At 29.8% G+C, this 19946-nt stretch overlaps 1 protein-coding gene across 5 annotated transcripts in view; it reads left to right on the forward strand.

The window, feature by feature from the left end:
* Positions 1-19946, forward strand: part of Cep290 (centrosomal protein 290) — an 81938-nt gene that overhangs the window by 10279 nt on the left and 51713 nt on the right. For all 5 annotated transcript variants that reach the window (XM_040280196.2, XM_078053042.1, XM_005324421.4 and 2 more), the window contains 14 exons: positions 50-202; positions 707-889; positions 1817-1906; positions 4088-4210; positions 5150-5273; positions 9210-9382; positions 10168-10330; positions 11795-11895; positions 11971-12058; positions 13100-13212; positions 14674-14758; positions 15286-15428; positions 18391-18555; positions 18933-19082. In XM_040280196.2, the coding sequence (XP_040136130.2) occupies positions 50-202; positions 707-889; positions 1817-1906; positions 4088-4210; positions 5150-5273; positions 9210-9382; positions 10168-10330; positions 11795-11895; positions 11971-12058; positions 13100-13212; positions 14674-14758; positions 15286-15428; positions 18391-18555; positions 18933-19082 (1854 nt within the window). The remainder of the gene's footprint in view (positions 1-49; positions 203-706; positions 890-1816; positions 1907-4087; positions 4211-5149; positions 5274-9209; positions 9383-10167; positions 10331-11794; positions 11896-11970; positions 12059-13099; positions 13213-14673; positions 14759-15285; positions 15429-18390; positions 18556-18932; positions 19083-19946) is intronic.

The raw sequence follows: 19946 nt of genomic DNA on the forward strand, positions 1-19946 counted from the left end.
TTGTTTCGGATAATTTCTTAAAGGACTGTCGTTTTTGATCTACCTTCAGAATGAACAGCTTCGTCAGGATATTATTGACTACCAGAAACAAATAGATTCACAAAAAGAATCACTTTTATCAAGAAGAGGAGAAGACAGTGACTATCGATCACAGTTGTCTAAAAAGAACTATGAACTTGTCCAATATCTGGATGAAATTCAGGTAAAATGAATAGAGTCAGTTTAAAGCAATTATTCTTATAAACTTTAGTTTCACTATAATGTAATCTAGTATTTAGCCCTCCATGTAATTCTTCATTATAAATTGGCCATCATGTACTTATAAATCATGAAATAAATTGCATCTTTGAAGTTCCAATTCTTCATTCATTCTTTTTATATAAGCCTATCTTCTATTTTGGAAACAATTGAAATCCTGTGTACAATATTCTTGATGTTTAATGTAATTTAATTGATTAATGTCAATTTATCCTAAAGGTACATAAAGAATTTTCTTTTGTGCAGTGGGTTATTAATGTCTCCATTTAATTTTAACTTAGATTAAGTTTGACTTTATTTAAAACTTTTTTGAAAATTATAGTGTCTGTTAGGGCTGAGGTTATAGCTCAGTGGTAGAGCACTCGCTCAGCATGTGCAAGATCCTAGGTTCCATCCCCAATACTGCCAAAAAATAAAAATAAAATCATAATATCTCCAACTTTTTTAGACTTTAACAGAAGCTAATGAGAAAATTGAAGTTCAGAATCAAGAAATGAGAAAAAACCTAGAAGAGTCTGTACAGGAAATGGAAAAGATGACCGATGAATATAACAGAATGAAAGCTATTGTTCATCAGACTGATAATATAATGGACCAGTTAAAAAAAGAAAATGATCATTATAGACTTCAAGTAAGAATTATTGTCAAGATAGTTTATTTAAAACTTCATGTTGTTTCATTACTGTTTATTGGAAGCACTTTAACTTTCTAGGATGTGAATTTTGTCTCTCTTCTTAATACTGTAATATGTTGTCCTCATGATATTCTTGTCCATATGTGTTTTGAAATTCCCTTACAAACATCTTGTAATTCTTGCCATCTAGGAATATGTAAATGACACTTTAATAAATATATAGATGGCAGTCCTGTTTATGCATTTTAGACCTTAATAGATGATTTTCCCTTGATACTTTTGAAAGTCATATCTTTAGCTTTAGATCTTAAAATGAATATAATATTAATATATATATAAATGTATTAGAAATCAATACATTGTTTACTATTTTTAAGGGCTTAAACTTATTTAAAAAGTAGATTAATGTTTAAAAAATACAATTCTCTAGTAATTAAAGAACATTGTGCAACTATATGTTGAGTATCCCTTATCTGAAATGGTTGTTAACAGAAGTGTTTCAGATTTTGAATTTTTTCAGATTTTGAAATATGTGTATATGTGTAAAGAGAAACCTTGGAGACAAGATCCAAATATAAATATTATGTTTATTTATGTTTTATACCCCAAAAATGTTAGGCAATATTTTTAGTGTACTTGCCTTTCAATTGACATATATCACATGAGGTTCAGCATGAATTTTCCAGTTGTGGCATTCCATCATTGCCAAAAAGTGTATAATTTTGGAGCCTTTTAAATTTCAGAATTTTGGATTAGTATTGCTCAATCTGTATAAAGATACAGAAACCATCATATGTTACGGGCTACTCTAGTAACAGTTTATGTAATGTGGTACATCTGAGTATATATAAATATTCATATGTAATAAATATATTTATATCACAACAATTAGTACCATTTCTTGAAATAATTGTTACCTTTTAGGTGAAGGAACTTACAGATCTTCTGAAAGCAAAAAATGAAGAAGATGATCCAATCATGGTAGCTGTCAATGCAAAAGTAGAAGAATGGAAGGTGCTTTTCTCAACTTGTATAATAGCATTTTCATTTTCTATTTTAGGTTTTAAATTTAAGTTTTATTTTTGTATAAAGGACTTATAAGTTAATAAAATTTTAAGGTTTTTTACTTATTTATTTTTTAATTGATGGTGTTATAAGTCTCAGAAAAGCTGTATAGTCTTCTAGCTCATTTTTTATTGAGTGCTTTCAAGTCAGTGTTAATCAGTGGGATTAAGAGTAGGAGAAGAGATCTATCAGAATCACTTGGGAATTCTTTTCAAAATTCACCTCTTTCTCCTTACCACCCTCCAATCTCAACCAATTCCACATCCTTTCCATGTCAGAAGCTGGATTTTTGATAGTTATATATTTGAAAAACATGAGATGACTGAATGAGTAATTCTTCTTTTAAAAACTCTCTTCTTGAGTCATTGCTTTTAATAGGGATCATGTAAATGTTGTTGATAATGGGAATTGGTTATCATCTAGGAAACTCATATAATAAGTATTTTAAATGAAAACAGTGGCAATGGAAGTGAGGCCTGAAAAATCAATCAGGAGTTACTAAATTTTATGTAAGGGTCTAAAGAGTAAATATTTAAGTCCATCTAGTCTGTTTGTAACTGAACACTGCTGTTAACGTGTGAAAACCACCATAGATGATACACAAATCAGTGAATAAGACTGTTTTCCAGTGAAACCTTTTTTATAAAAACAAGTGGCGTATCAGATTTTATCTGTGAACTATAATTGACCAATTCTTGGAAAAACTTAAATTTTGGTTGGGAAATCATATGATAATATGTGTAATATAATGTTTTGACTTACATCTTTAAATAATTATTTTATCTCAGTATATATAGTATTGCTTTGTTGTTTTTAATGGCTGTTAAAATTTTCTTTGTCATATGTGTATTTATAATTGATTCCTTTTTGTGTAACATTTAAGCGGTTTCCAATTTTTACTGTTAATAACAGTGTTTTAATATGGTTGATAAAATAAATTTCCATATGTAATTGTAATATTTGTTGCAGGTACATTTCTCCAGTTTGTTCCTTATGTATTGGCTTAAGTATTTTTTTTAATATGAAGTACAATATTTTGCTGCATAATTTTCACAGACTTTATGCCAAATTATTTTTGTAAAAAAAAATGGGATGCAACAATATGTGAAGCTTCTTTTAAAAAAATGTGCTGGTATTACTTAGAAATAATTTATTACTAAACTTTCTTTGGTGTAAGATTAGAATATACAGACTACTCAAGTATGTTATTGAGGTGGTGACAATTATTCAATGAAATAGTATTTCTTTGAATATTAATTAGTTAAATTTATGATTTTTCTAATGGTTTTTGACCTTTGTGTCATAATTAGAAAGGCTTCTAAGTACTTGTTTTCTCATTTCTTTTCTTTTTTTCCTAGTGTCTTTTGGTTTCCTTGTTTTCATTTAAGTCTTTAAAGCATATATAATTCATTTTGGTATAAAGATTGTAATATGGATTCCACAGACCTATTACTGAAACATCATTTTTTGAATATTTCATTTCATACCAAAATATAGTTCCATTTTTTACCATACAAAAACTCCTATTGGATTTTAGATTTGTTTGGACTCTCTTTTATGAAATTAATTTCACCTGTTATCTAAAATTATTGTTTAATTATTTCATGTATAAGTAAATGCTGTTCTCATTGGTTTTCTGTGTTTAGACTTTTTTGAACAACTTTTACATGAAATTTAGAAGTAGCTTGTTCAGTTCTTTAAAAAAATTTTACTTTTTTATTGGGTAAATAAATAAACTTTTTTTTATTAGCGTAAACATTTTTATGATATTCAATCCCACTAAGAAAAAAAACTGCTTTTAAGATACTTTATTCTTCCCAGTGGCATTTTAATGCTCATTTCATAGATAAGTTGTATAAAACTTATGTAATAATGTGGAAGAACATATAAGTTCTGATTTAGGAAGGAATTATGAGTTGAGTTTTTAAAATTTGAATTCTGAAAATGTAAAAATCACAGTGTGCATTTTTGAATCATTTCTTATTTCAACTTCACATTAAAGAGGATTAAGGTCATACTTTCTTGTTCAAAGATTTGTATTTCCTATGTTTTTTTAAATGTGCTAATGGTGTTAACCATTAGTAAGGAATAGTTTGTCTTTTGTGTCACAGATATTTTGTTTATTTCTAGTTAATATTGTCTTCTAAAGATGATGAAATAATTGAATATCAGCAAATGTTACATAATCTGAAGGAAAAACTTAAAAATGCCCAGCTTGATGCTGATAAAAGTAATATTATGGCTCTACAACAGGTAAAACCTTCTCAGATTTTCATTTGTTAATCCCTTTTATCAAAGTTAAAAGTGTGAACACTTGTTTATTTTATTACCTGTGTCTAATTTAGTGACTTCCACTGCTAGGTGTATGACAAAGTCTTGTAATTTCTTGTTTCAGCTCAAGAAAAAAATTAGAGTAAGGGTTAATGTTAGAATAATTTTGTTTATTTTTCTATGTTGATGTAGATAATATAGCCATTGTTTTAGTCAGGAATTAAAGAGAAACTATTCAAAACTTTTAAAAAATATCTTACTACTCTGTTATTAAGATTTATTATATAATATTTTAGTCCTGCTATACCCTATTACATGTGAAATGAACTCAAAGTGTGGTAATAATTTTAATGAGCCACCTAAAGATTTTATTTTTAATAAAAATGTTTTAATAAAATTTTAATAAAAACTTACATGGAAAAAAAGCACACTTTCATTATATATGTTAACTTTTTAGTCAGTCCAAAAGAAAGAATGAAATTTGAGAAGTATTTAAAGGCTAAGAATAAGTATAGAGGACAGTATTTATTAATGAAGTAATACAGGAATAAAAATTAAGTTAAGTGAAAGAGAAAAGCACAGTGCAAAACAAAAATACACAAAATGGTAAAATGGTGTTCTTGGAGGGCTATTGAGTTAGTAACACATAATGAGTTATAAAGAGCCACAGATGTTAGAGAGTTTGAAATTTCTATTTGTTAGAGTGTTAGCCACTATTTTCTTCTTTATTAGAGTGATACCTGTGTAGGTAACATTATGTAGGGCAGCTAAGGTATGCAGAATATTGAAAGCATAGTTTTATCCAAGAGAAAATATATTTTGTAGTCTTTTTGAAAAAAATAAAACCTACCTTTCTCCTTACCTTTAAGATGTATATTAATATTCATGAAGGGATGCACAATATTTTAAAATATTTTATAGGGTATACAGGACCGAGATAGTCAAATTAAGATGCTCACTGAACAAGTAGAACAATATACAAAAGAAATGGAGAAAAATACTTTTATTATTGAAGATTTGAGAAATGAGCTTCAAAGAAACAAAGGTAATTCAATATTTTACAGGTGAAGTTATTTCATCTATAATGTTTTAGTAGTTGACTTTTATTAAAATACAATTGTATCATATCAATGAATACAGTATAACATGTCCTCCTTTTGAATTTTATCATTTTCAAAAATTATACAGGACATTATTGTGCATATTACCCCTGCTTAAATTTGTAAATGATGGATACTTTTCTGTAATTTTTCTCTGATGAAAATTATGTCTGTTACTAGATTGGTGTTATAAAAATGAAGATGGAAGTGTAATTGATTGCTTTTATTTTTATTTTTTATCTTTTTTATAATTAAACAAAATTTTGATTAATGTAACAACATTGCAGATAGTTTTTAGAAGTAATTTGACATGTTAGCATTTGAAATAATCTTCCCCAAATTAATGTCTTTCCATATTTCCATACTTCCCTTACACTAAGTCATACCACCTTGCCTAATACATCTAATCCTCTTAACATAGCCCTCACAACATTAGTGCTATTATTTTTCCATAGCACTGCATACTGTCGGTATACCAGGGAATACTACAGATTGGTCATGATAAATTGAGGAACATATTTATTATAATTACTGAAGATAAACAGATATGAATGGGAAATAATTAGTCTGTAAGTTGGCTGTAAGCCATGGGAACAAGTTCAAAGCCATTGAATCAAGAGTATATGTAACAAGCATGTTTGATCAGCAAAGAAGCCCTGGTGGCTGAAGAGCAAACAGTTGGATAATGATAGGAGATAAGATTAGAATTTGCTAGAGGCTATATTGTGGGTCGTTATAGTTCAGTGTATGGACTTTGACTTTTATTTTAAGTGAAATGGGGCACTACAGTTTCTGAGGATAAGAGTAAGGAATGATATAATTTGACTTGGGCTATGTCTGCAATAACTGGAAATGGTAAGGACAGAAGAGGAGACTTGTTATAAGACTATTGAAACAATCTGGAGATAGGTGATAGTGGATTGGAGAATGATGGTAGCAGTAAGGTTATTAGATTTACTCAGTGTAGATTTATTTTGAAAATGATAGAAATGGAATTTGCTGACCCAGCAGATAGAGGATCTGAGAAGATGTTATCAGGGCTTTTAGTTTGAACTTCGGGGAGGTTTGTGGGAAGATCAGGTTTAGAGATGGTTAGATACTTAGTTTTAGATGTGTTAAGTTGGGTATTTATTAGACATCCACGTGAAGGCATTAAGTAGATAAATATATAGAAAAAAGTCTGAGGTTCAGAAGAGCAAACTAGGTTAAAGATATAAATTTGAGTACCGTCTCCCTAAAAATGGTATTCGGAGTCATAAAGATCATCTACCTAAGATCATCAAGGGAATGATTATAGGTTAAGAAACAAAATCTAAAGATTGAGACCTTGAATACTTCTAATTTAGAGGCTACGGAAAAGGAATGAACAAATGGGACTGAAAAGGAAGGGTCAGAGATAGGAGGCATACCAGGAGCTTGGAGGATCTTGAAAACAACATGAATGTCAAGGAAGAATAAGCTACATTCAGAGGTCAGCATTCAGTAGGTCAAGATAAGCACTAAAAGTGAGCATCAGACTTAGTAATAGCTATTTTTAGTTCAAGAGAAGAAATGTTGAGAAGAAATGTAAGAACTCTTTTTTTTCAGGATTGTTCCCAGAAAGGAAAAGGGGAAAATAAGTGTTAGCCTGAGGGGAAAGAAAGATTAAGAAAGTGATTTTAACATGGAAGAATTAACTCATACTTTAGGATTAATAGGAATGCTCCATTCAAAAAGAAACAATAGATGAAGCAGAACAGGGAGAGAACTTCTGGAGCAAAATTCTTGAGAAAGTCACATGAAAGATATAGTCAGTGAAGAAGTTGGCCTTAACTAGGAACACAGAGAGTTAATTGATAAATCGAGGAAGAAAGGTAGTGTATATAGATATAGATGTAGGAGGATAGGTAGATATCCTAATGGTGGAAACTTGTCGAAATTTCCTACTGATTGCTTCTTTTTTCTCAGTGAATAAGAAAGCAAGGTTCTCAGCCAAAAATAATAGGGGAGTATATATAGTACAAGTTTGAGGAGAGAGAAAAGCATTTGGAAGAATGAAAACTTGGGAAATGTGATATGATTGCTGAGTAGTGTCAGTGTGTATTTGTATTGTATTTATATTAGAATACAGTGTGTTTAACTGCTTTAAACCAATGACTGATATTATGAATTTTGCATGTTAGTCACCAGGAGAAAAAGTTGCAGTTGATCTCTGCTATCAAATAAATTGAAAGAAATCTAATGAATTTGCAGTTTATAGTCATATAATTCCTAAAGAGTGCAGAAGATCTATATACTAGATTGTGCTTTATATATTAAACCTAACCTGTAAACCATGATGACTTTTTTTCACTGGTTAGGATTAACTTTAGCTCTTAACACAGATTAGAAGAATAGTGGCAAAGTCAAGACAGGAGATTCTCACTTGTGTTGTCATCTAGAATCAGGCAGTCCAGGAGCTTATCTTTTGTTCTGTCTAGAAGGCGGCTTTACCCATGTCCATATCCAAATAGCAAAATAGAAGTAGAGGAGACAAGGGATGAAAAGCACATGCTGAAGGATAGGTGAGAAAAGGTAGTGTTTATTGTGATGACTATGTGTAATAAAGGGAAAATAGAAATTAGGGGACAACTCAGCCTCTTTCACAGTTGGCTGTTAGCTCCAGAGAGCAGAAGTCATTTGCTTGTTTCTTTCTTATTTACTTACTTAAAAAAGTTTTTTTTTTTTTTTTAGCAGTGAGGATTGAAATCTAGAGGTGTGTGTGTGTGTGTGTGTGTGTGTGTGTGTGTGTGTGTTTCCCTCCTCACTACTGAATTATATCCCAAGTTCTTTTTATTTTTTAGTTTGAGACAGAGTCTCACTAATTTGCTTAGACTGGTCTTGAACCTTTGATCCTCCTGCCTTAATTTCCTGAGTGTACGATTAGGCATGTACTACCATGCCTGTCTCACCAGGTCTCATTTCTCAAAAGACCTTATGTGATCTCCCATCCTAGCCCAGTGCATAATAAAAGACTAATATAAATATATTAGTAAAAGTTTATTATGAATGGGCATAGTATGATTTGTGTCAATAAATTTTAGAATGATAAGTATATTATATGTTGGTTTAGCCACAGTTTAGTATGCTAATAGAATGGATTTAGGACTTTTATTTTACTTAAGTTATGATTAAATTTAGCTGCAAATTATAGAAAAATAAAGCATGGAACAATGATTTAAACAAGATAGAAACTTATTTCTCTATGATATAAACAAAAATGAAGTAATTCAGTTCAGGATTGGTATGGTAGCTACACAGATATCAGGTAGCAGGCATCTGGGACTTCTTTGTCTTGTTTCTCTGCCCATCTCAACATGAGATTTTGATCTCAAGTTCTAAAAATAGTGTTTGAGTTTTAACTTTCATATCCATATGCCAGGTAGCAGGATAGAGGAAAGAAACAAAAGATTGACATTTCTCCTTTAAAAATATTTTGTAAAATTCATGCATGATCTTTGTATTTTCTATAGAAACATGACCATAACTGACTGCTGGAGTGTGGAAATTTAGTTTTCATTTCAGATGGTCAGGTGGCAGCTAAAAAATTGTAGTTCAAATTTCATGGTCAAAAGAGAAGTTGAATATTATGAATATTCTCTGTTACAATGATCAATCCTGTAAAGCCTTGTTTTGCAGCCTTTTGTTAGCCCTAATCCCTTCAGATGATTTAACTGAACTTTACTTTTTTTAGTTAATTTTATTAACCAAACCAAAATAGAACTCTCAGTTTACAAATATAAATTGCAACATTAAAAGAGCTTTTTAGTGCTATACCACTTCTGTCCATATATTAGAACAACTGATTTAAAGGAATAAGTAGTCAATCCAGTTAATTTCATGATTTTTGTTTTTACCTGTAGGTGCTTCATCCCTTTCTCAACAGAATCATTTTATGAAAATTCAGTCAAAAGTACAAATTTTAGAGGAGAAAACTAAAGAGGCTGAGAGAATAGCTGAACTGGCTGAGGCTGATGCTAGGGAAAAGGATAAAGAATTAGTTGAGACTCTGAAACGGTTAAAAGATTATGAATCGGTATGTATATTTATCTTGTCAGTCAAGAAGCTTTGAATTATTTTTACCACTTATAGACTCTTTTGTGCCCTTTACTGCATACCATTTTAAAATGTTCCATAAATCTCTTTTGATAAACATTATTCTAATTAATTTATATTAAACTATTCAATCTTTTGAGCATTTATATTTTGTCAAGATTTTTTTTTTTCAAACCATTCAATCAAAACATTTTGCCCAGATAATAAGCTTTGGTGAAGTTGCAAAATTAGATTGTTTGTTATCTGTATTCTTTGTGCTACCATGTAGATGTGATACCACTGGCTGGTTTGACAAAACTTGTGACATGATGGTTTTGTTTTGTTTTCTTTGTCAACAGTCTACTTTGTACTTTTTATAATTTTTAAAATGATTCCACCTTAGGCAACTTAATTTGTTACATATTCTATTGGTTTTGCTGATTCACTTTTAACTTTCAATAATTTTATATGTAGTATTCTAACAGTTTGCCATTAGGATGTTGTACTGGGAAGTTTTAAGCATTTTGTATTCCATAATTATTATTATTAAATTCAGTTTATAAAAGTACATAAAAACCCTTAATGTATATTTTTTATGTTTTTATTATCTGTTAAAAAATAAGTATAAACTTTGAAAAAACCTCATATATGCCTATCATATAAGTTGTAGGTATATACACATTTCCTCTGAGACTTAATGAAAGATAATTCTTAAATAATTCATGAATTTTATTTATTTATTAAAATAAACTATGTTATATTTACATTAGGTTGGGTGTTTTTCAGGGAGTATATGGTTTAGAAGATGCTGTTGTTGAAATAAAGAATTGTAAAAACCAAATTAAACTAAGAGATAGAGAGATTGAAGAATTGACAAAGGAAATCAATAAACTTGAGTTGAAGATCAATGATTTCCTTGATGAAAATGAGGAGCTTAGAGAGCGTGTGGGTAAGTCATCTTTTAAGTAGTTTTCTCATCCATGATTTCCAAGTCTTTTTTGTTTTCTTTGGTTTATTACTATTACTTTTAAGTAGTTGAATGCTTTTCTCTCCTAAATAAATACTTCTGTGAAAACAGTTACACAGAAGTGAAGCTGCTTCTATTGAAGTGGGATTGAGGATTTCATCTAGTCGAGATTGTGGGTCAGCAGTCCTGGAATCTCATTTTATATAGTCTGATACTTCCTCAGTAATAGATACTTGTTTGAAAAATGAAAGTCTTTTAACATTAATATCACATAACAGACGTTAAACCTTTTTTTTCCTCCAAAAAGAAAGGACCAAAGTTAGTTTGCAGAGTGCTCTTTGTTTCAAATTAATTCCTAATGACATTATAAATGTTTAAACTTTTTTAGGACTTTGAGGTTCTTGACTTTTACAATTTAGGCTGCTTAAGTTTTACTTTAGTTAAGTATTTTAAGAGTTCTGTTGATTTTAACAAGCAATTTGTAAATCTCACTTTGAGAACTTATGTTTTGATTAGAGTGAATAATGCATTACTTAATATTACTAGTTTGATATTAAATTCCGATACTTCAATTTAAGTTGGTTCTTTAAAATAAAAATGAAGTTCTAAAAACTGATTTCATTATATTTGCTAAATATTAGTTAATGCTTTCTAAGATTTAAAATGACCAATTGTAAAAAAATTTCTGTAGACGAAAGAAAACTAAATATTTTATCCGGATTATTTATTTGTGAAAAGTATCTAAGATCTAGAATTAAGGTAGGACCTCAAATTGGACTTGTGAGTAATTGACCAATCAGTTCATAACCAGTTATCTGGAAGTTCCTAAAGATGCTTCTGACAATCTATAGATCTGTCACAAGCACTAGATTTTCTGTCCTTAAAAGGCTTTAAGTCTTGATTTATAATTACGTTAGACAATTACAACATCTGTTTTTCAAAGCCTAGCTGCTTAGTAATAGCAAATTAGCAGGCAAGTGCACTGGGAAGAACAGACTAATAATGATAATGTAATTAATATTGGTATTAATAATGTCTACTATATGCCAGATACTGCTCTAAGCAATATGTTTAGGTTAATTTTATTATATACATTTCTGACTGGTCAAGAAAAATAAATAAATACAGTGTTATCCCTTTGATTTAGTTATAAAAGTGGGAATTGAACTACAGTCTATTTTATCTCAAAGCTTCTGTTCTTAATAATACAGTATAGTATTTTTGTGATAGCCTGACATGGAGTTTTTGTTAGTGTTTCCATAATAATTGGAATAAAATTTTATCTGGGGTTTGGCACAATTAACTGGAAAATTCTTGCATAAAAAGTAATCCATTCTTCATTGATACTAGCTAAATGAATTATAACCAGTTGCTTGATGGTGTATGAAGTTTTTGTAGTTAATTTGAATGTTTTTAAGTTTTTAATTACTCTGCTTTCGGTTTTAGGTCTTGAACCAAAGACAATGATTGATTTAACTGAATTTAGAAATAGTAAACGATTAAAACAGCAGCAGTACAGAGCTGAAAACCAGATTCTTTTGAAAGAGGCAAGTATGGTGGTTAATTGATGGTTTTTTTTTTTTTTTGGTTGAATAAAAAAACTAATAATTCCTACTTTATAGATTGAAAGTTTAGAGGAAGAGCGGCTCAATCTGAAAAAAAAAATTCGTCAGATGGCTCAAGAAAGAGGAAAAAGAAGTGCAATTTCAGGTATCCACAGTTATTCAATACCTTTAAAAGAATGTTTGGATTATGAGTCATTTAAATCTGAAATTTTCTGTGTTTTTAATATGTTTTTGCTATATTATGGTGGATCTCCTGCAGTTTTAATAAATAAACATAATGACCTGCAGAGAGGTAACTAAGTATAATTGGGTTCAATCCTGAATCTGAAACAGGTGAGAAACAAACAAACAAAAACAAAAAACCAAGAGAACAAACAAAACCCAAAGTTTAGAAATCATGGTTTTGGAAGTTTTAATTGTATACTCTTAATTTGTACTGTAATTCTCACTATGTTGTGATTAATAATGATAATACTTAGCAATATTCATGTTAATATGTTGCTCTTACTAGTTTCTCTTTTGTTCAGGACTGTGCATTGAAAACCTTCTTTGTAAATTATTCAATACTAAGTGAAAATAGTGTTTTATTGAATATAAAAATTAGCATTCTTGTTTGTTTATTTTACTTGGTGAAAAAATAACAGTTGGTTCAATTTTATAATAGCTATTACTAGTTTTTGTTAAAGGACCACAGATAATTTTTTGTTAAGAGCACCACAAAAAGGGATTTTTTTTTTTTAATTTGGGCCAAGTTCACAAGCACATCTCTGAATTATAGTAGAGCACTATGGTTTTTTAGCTTTATGGTATCTGTAATCATAAATTTTCTATGAAAATGAAACTAGAATATACTAATATAATAAAAGTTTACTCATAATTTGTGATTTTTATGTACTTTTTACATGTGTTTTTGAATATTGTACTTATCTATTAGTACTTTTAGTATAGAATGGATAAATAATAAGAAAAAATAAAAAATAAAATGATAGAAATAAAAAAATAAAATTCTCATAGCTTTTTAAAAGTGAACTATATCAGGTTATTCTGACTACATATGGATCAAGGATTTTCAAAATAATTAGTCTACATTTTGTTTAGGTAAAACTCGAATCTGCTTTTAAGAATTAAAACATTAGAATAGTAGGAAAGTTATTTTGATTTTTAATTTGTTAATTCTTTTATGTAGAATTAACCATTGAGGACCTGAACCAAACTGAAGACCTTTCTCAAGGAGATAGCATAGGGGAAGGAAAACTGAATTTTGTAAGCCTCAAAAATATGAGTGAAACACAATCAAAGGTAAGCCATGAAGTATTATGGCAGAGAAAATAAAGGAAAATGTTATCAGCATTTCATTTTTTTCTTATTTTCTCATTTTGGACACCTGTTCTTTTATAGTTGTGAAATAAGTAAAGAAAAATGTTTACTTTCCTAAATAATCTGTTGATCCAAAGGTGATTAATGAAACGTTATTTACTTTGAATACTGATTGAGAGTTCAGATAAAATAGAGATGCTATATTCGAGACCAGAATTCAGTATTCCATAGTCAGATCAGAATGATAAGGAGGAGAATCTAACCATATGATCATTATCAAGAATGTTATCTGAAATTCATCATAGAGGAGAAAGTGGAGTGGATCCTTTACTCTCTTTACATAGATGTTCTTCAACTGTTTGAGGAAAAGATAATTCAATTCTGGAAACTATTACAATAAGAGAGATGTTTAAACCAACATATTTATAATCTTTAGGAAATCTGAAATCATTAGTCATTACATTTAGTACAGAGAGCAATGGAGTAATAAATGACTATTTATGCTGTCTTTCTGAAGAAAGTATCAGGAAGCCATCAAGCACTAGTTTCATAGAAAAAAGCAATTCATCTTTTCATACCGTATCTACAGCTTCAGACTTCATGCAGAAATTATCACTTAGGCAAAAATATGTAAATTAATGATGATATACCTGACCTGGATAACTGACAAGTAGCAACATCAGGAAATGAACAGATTCATACCCAGATAAAACATGCTGATGTCATTTTGAAAGAAGGTAAAAGAAAAAGTGAAATACCCTTACAGACTGAGATTTTGAAAAGTAAGCTTGAAGTTAATGTTTCGGGTCCTGTGCCTATTATAGTACAAGCAGAATTGTGTCAATAGATCCACTTGAAAATCTTATAGAACAGCTATGGAGAGAACTAGAATTTCTTAAATCTTAGGCGAGTTTCCTTCAGGTTATATTCCTGAGATCACTTTTTATGACTTTTCTAACAAAGTTCTATAACAATTATAATAAATTTTTTGTTTGCACATTAACACTAATTTGTACACATTCTGTTTTTAAAAAAAATTAGAAATGCAATACATTTTATAAGAACTTGTTGATTTGCCTAATATGTTAAGTGTTTCTTTATTGAAGTTATAGCCCAGGAATTGTTGATTGAAAAAGCACAGAGTAAAAATGCAGAAATAGTGCTTGAATATCACAGAAGCGAAGCAGAACAGGTAGTATAAAGACAGACCATCAAGAGAGATAATTGTGGTAGTAAGGACAAAATGTGTCCTTATATTTCTTTGCCTTTTGCTATGGGGGATTGAGCGAGGGAGAAGGTGGCAGGAAGATACATTTTGTCCTTTAAATCTAATTTTGCCTTTTTGATGAATATTGTTGTGTCTCCATAGTCTGTTTTTTGGTGTGATACTTATAGACTATTGTAATATTTTATAAAAAATGTCAATTTTATTCTCTTTGTCAGAATGAATTTCTTTCAAGAGAACTAATTGAAAAGGAAAGAGATTTAGAAAGAAGTAAGACTATAATAAATAAATTTCAGAATAAATGTAAGTTACTGTTCTCTCTTATTTTTCTATACCTGTTTTTTCTATACTAAATTTATGATTTAAAAGAACTTTATATATTCTCTGCTTTCTAATCTTTTTTTAGCTTTAATTAATTTATAATCTATATAATTCAGTCTCTGTCATTCATCCAGTTGATTTGCTGTTTTCATTGTCAGAATGATATTCTAAGTTTTTTGTGGAAACGTATATCAAATTTTTCTTGTGTTCTCTAATAAAAGTGAAGTTAGAAAACTGAAAATTTTTTAATATAAAGCATGTTTTAAGTTAAAGCAAAAGTATGCTTGTGATTATGTGTTTCATCTATGAAATAAATATTTATCATGAGTACTTTATTTAAATAGGTCTGCCATTTCACTGTTATTCATGTTGCATTTGTAATTGATTTGTTTTACATTTATGTATGTGTTTTCCCAATGGTTTTTCTATATGTGAGATATTAGTCCTCTATATAAAATAATATAAGTTATGAAAATCTCTGCATTCAATGAAAAAATTTGTAATCACAGTGAAAGAATTAGCTGAAGAAAATAAGCAACTTGAAGAAGGTATGAAGGAAATATTGCAAGCTATTAAGGAAATGCAGAAGGATCCTGACATTAAAGGAAGAGAAACATCTCTAATTATCCCCAGTCTTGAAAGACTAGTAAATGTAAGTTATTTTTCATACAAATGTCTGTCTTCAACCAGCTCGCCTCCCACTTTAAAAATGATGTTATACTGCTTTTGTGGTTCTGATGAAATATTTGTGATCATTTCAATCATTGCTTCCCTGTGTATAATAATGTGCTAATAATTCTTTTTTGTTTTTTTACCAGTTTGTATATAATGTGCTGAGCTGTGTGTTTATCTAGTTTGGGATTCAACGTCTTGAATCTATTCACAATTTTAAGATTTTTCTATCATTATTACTTCAGTTATTTTTCTGCTGTTCTCTCTGGGACTCCAGTGACATGTGTTTTGATATTTTCTCATTTGTCCTTAGGATCTGTACATTTTTCTCTCTAATATTTCATCTTTTCTTCTATCAATTACTAATTGTTGTTATTTATCATTAAGTTCATTCTCATTTTCTCTCTTATCAGTAGTCTTGTGGTTCAGGAGTTAGTCTGAGGACTGGAAGGTTTTTTTTTTTTTTTTTTTTTTTTAGTTTTTAATGGATCTTTTAACGGTGCTGAGGATATCCAACTCAGGGCCTCACACATGCCAGGCAGGTGTTCTACCCCTAAGCCAGAACCCCAGCCCATGGAAGCCTTATTTATTTATTTATTTTTAAACAAAGAATTTAGAGTTCTTTTATGCTGGCACTCTTCTCACTGAGATTTTCCCTTTAATTTCCTGAGAATTTGAGTGCTATCCTATGATCTTCAAGACCAGAAAGATCATAGGTCTCTGCAACTGCAGCCTGCCCTCAAATTAAACTCTTAAAAATGGCAAACTCAATTCTTGATAGTCTTTTCTTCCAGGATTCAGGTTTACTCCCAAAATACTTTGTTCATGTTCTTTTAACTTTTTAAATTAATTTGTTTTATGGAAAAATGTAGATCTGTTAGGAAATTATACCACAAACCTGGAAGTATAATATAATATTATGTAGACTACAGGAAGAATTTTAGCCATTAATTAATATTTTATTTATATTTACTGTATGGAGACTTAAGAATTGCATGGTATTAATGAGTGTCTGTTACATAAACTTGAACATAATACATAAACTGAATTTATATGTAGCATACTTTATTAAATTGTTTCCTAAAATTACTTCATTTACAGGGAAAACTATTATTCACTGAATTGCTTTTTAAAACCATGATTAATCAATAGTCGAATTCTTTCTAATATTGTAATTGTTAACAGAGAGCAAGAGTGACATTGATTATGTTAAAAGCTTCCTGAGGCTACAAAATCATTTAACAGAATTTATGCAAATTAGTTGGTTCCCTGTATATTTTTCTGATTCTGACTTCTCTGTTGGTGACGTTGTTTTGTTTCTGTTATTATGAATGTCTAAAATGATTCTTAATGCTTTTTTGAATGTGATCATCTTTTGTCCATGATGCTACCCATTACTAATATTGTATACCAGATCAAGCTTCATTCTCCATAGGAAATTCTACATATTGATCAAATAAACACAGAATGAATAACCCCAGGAAATCTTACCTTCTATTTCTCTTGACAATCTCTGGACCTTCCCCAGACTTCTGCTATTCTGGATTGCTGTACTTTTTTCTGATTCTAATATGCTCTGACATTCACAGATCACCTAGGAATACTTACTACTTCCTTTAGAGGTCTTCAGAATTCCTCTTTTCTTTTCCTTCTTGGTACTAGAGATTGAACTTACGGGCATGAGACTACTGAGTCCATCCCCAGCCCTATTTTGTATTTTATTTAGAGACAGGGTCTCACTGAGTTGCTTAGCACCTTGTCCTTGCTAAGGCTGGCTTTAAAACTCTTGATCCTCCTGTCTCAGCTTCTGGAGCTGCTGGAATTACAGTGGCTGGCCGGAATTCATAACTCTTTAGATCACATTAATTCCGGTTTATGCACTTCAGTTCAGTATCTATTATATAGGATACTGTTCAGTACCCCATTCCATCTAATTCAACCTCACTTTACCAAAAGCTTATGTAGATAGCATGGTAGCAGGATGACTAACAAGGCAGTACTGTTCTTTACTTTCCATCTACCTGATATTCCCTTTGAATTAATATGACTTACTACTTTGTATGGCTTACTCTGATCTCCTTTGGGTAAAAGCTTGCTTTTATAAATCAACTGCCTAAACACCACATCACCCTCCAGAATAGATTAGATTATTTTACTTAATTTATCTTATTTGTCTCTGTTTTCAGTTCTGAAAGCTTGTTTTGCATTGAAAAGCTTATTCCATATAGTTTTTCTGAAGTCCAAAGATACTTGTGTATATTATATAGATGAGTATGTGGTATGTGTGTATGCATGCATTGTTGGATCATTAGGGCCAGTGAGGCTACTCTGATAATATTTTAATATCTTACATATTACTTTTTCTTTTTTCATTGTTATTATTTAATAATTTTGTTATCCTACTTGGCCTTCATTGTCACATATGCTCCAACTGTGGATAGGAAGCACTGAAAAATTCCCTTAACTGAATGTAGAAGTTTTTCCATCCCTTTGCTCATGCTTTTAATTCATATGCTGCGTAGTTTCAAATCTTTTACATGTAAATTACTTCATTTTGACTATACAAAAATCCTGTGAAGTGGGAGAAGCAATATTTCTTTTACTTTAGAGATAAGGAAATGAAATCACTTGCCCAGCTGGTAAGAGACTGGTTAATATTTGAACTCTGGTCATCTTAATCCTCTGGTTATTTTTCTAGTCTGCCAATCTATTAACTAGATGTTGTTATATGTTAAAATGAAATAATGACCATGGTAATGTAAGTTGAACTGCAGTTTTATAAATGTAAATTCATAAATAAGACATCGAAATACCATACTTTGTTACTACTCATGGCAATCAGAATAGAAAAATGTTTAAATTTCAATTTTATTTAAAGATAAATTTTTGCTTCCTGTGATTTTACTGTTCTTTCTTATATTTCTAATATATAAATATACCAGGCTATAGAATCAAAGAGTGCAGAAGGAATCTTTGATGCCAGTCTGCATTTGAAAGCCCAAGTTGATCAGCTTACTGGAAGAAATGAAGAATTAAGACAGGAGCTCAAGGAATCTCGGAAGGAGGCTATAAATTATTCGCAGCAATTAGCAAAAGCAAATTTAAAGGTGAGAATTTTATTAAATAAAATACTAAGCATAAAAACATAGGTTTAATAGAAAAGTTATTTGTTTGTTTTCTTGAGACTATGAGAAAATGTCCATTGAGTTAATTCTTTGAAAATTAAGAAAACTGGATTTTTCTTATGAAAGTTAGTGGAAAAATTACTACCTTATAGAAAAACACAAAAATTCTGTCTTATAATTAGGCATTTTAAAATAAAATTAGAGCATGATAATATTCATTTTTGTCAGTTCTGGTATTCATGTACCTATTTTAAAAAAATATGCGGTAGAAAAACCATGAAGTATAATTTAGTATTTTCAATTTGTCTTTCTTTGGTTGTAAAACATGTGGGTCTCATCTTTTGATTGTTTGTTTTCAGATAGATCATCTTGAGAAAGAAATCAATCTTCTACGACAATCAGAAGGATCAAATGTTGTTTTTAAAGGAGTAGATTTACCTGAAGGGATAGCACCATCTAGTGCCAATATCATTAATTGTCAGAATGAATATTTAATACATCTTCTTCAGGTACTGAAAATTTTACATGTGAATAACAAAAATCATTGATAGTACGTTTCTTAATTTAGTCTTCATGTATTCCTTTGAGCTCTCAGAACATTGAGATATATGTGAATTATGTTAGAATAGTTTATATATAAAAGTAATTCATCCCATTAATCTTCACAAGAAGCATATTCACATATCTTATTTGGATGAGTGTCATTCGTATGAAATAGGAACATCAAGCAGCTACTATAAAGTAGTGACATGTAAATAAGGTGAGTACTTGTATTTATTGCTGGTTAGGGAAATAATTCAAGAGAATAAAGTCTGATAAATCCCTTTCTAGTGTCATGGTTACTTTTTTGTGTTATTCACAAGAAAAGTTTTTGAGCCAAATTTTTTTTTTAAACCTTATTCTTTCCTTTACTGTATAAATTGTTAGTTTTTAAATCCAATAGCAAGTTAGAAAGGGTACCATGCTCTAGTACTTGTCCTGTGTTTGTTTCTCACTTTTGCTGTGTGTATTATGAGCATGATGAATGGCTTAATGAGAGATGCTTTTCATTATTTCATTTGAAGTTTGAATAACCATAATATCACACATACTACAAATATATTTGTAAAAATGTGTTCAAAATCAATGAAAATGGTCTTGATTATAAATACCACTGTATTCCTGTATTAAATTATTGATCACTTGAGTTATAATTATCAAATGCTTGTTTTGTATTTGATATAAAAATAATCTTTTCCTAAATATTAGACTTTTGCTTGTCATCCAGGTCAAGTAGGGACAGTCTTCACTACTTATCAGAATGTTGCTTTATAACTCGTTATATCATTACTTTTAAATTCATAGTACTTTTTTCTTTATAGTACTCTTTATGA

This window comes from Ictidomys tridecemlineatus, chromosome 6 (assembly GCF_052094955.1).
Source record: "Ictidomys tridecemlineatus isolate mIctTri1 chromosome 6, mIctTri1.hap1, whole genome shotgun sequence".
NCBI lineage: Eukaryota > Metazoa > Chordata > Mammalia > Rodentia > Sciuridae > Ictidomys > Ictidomys tridecemlineatus.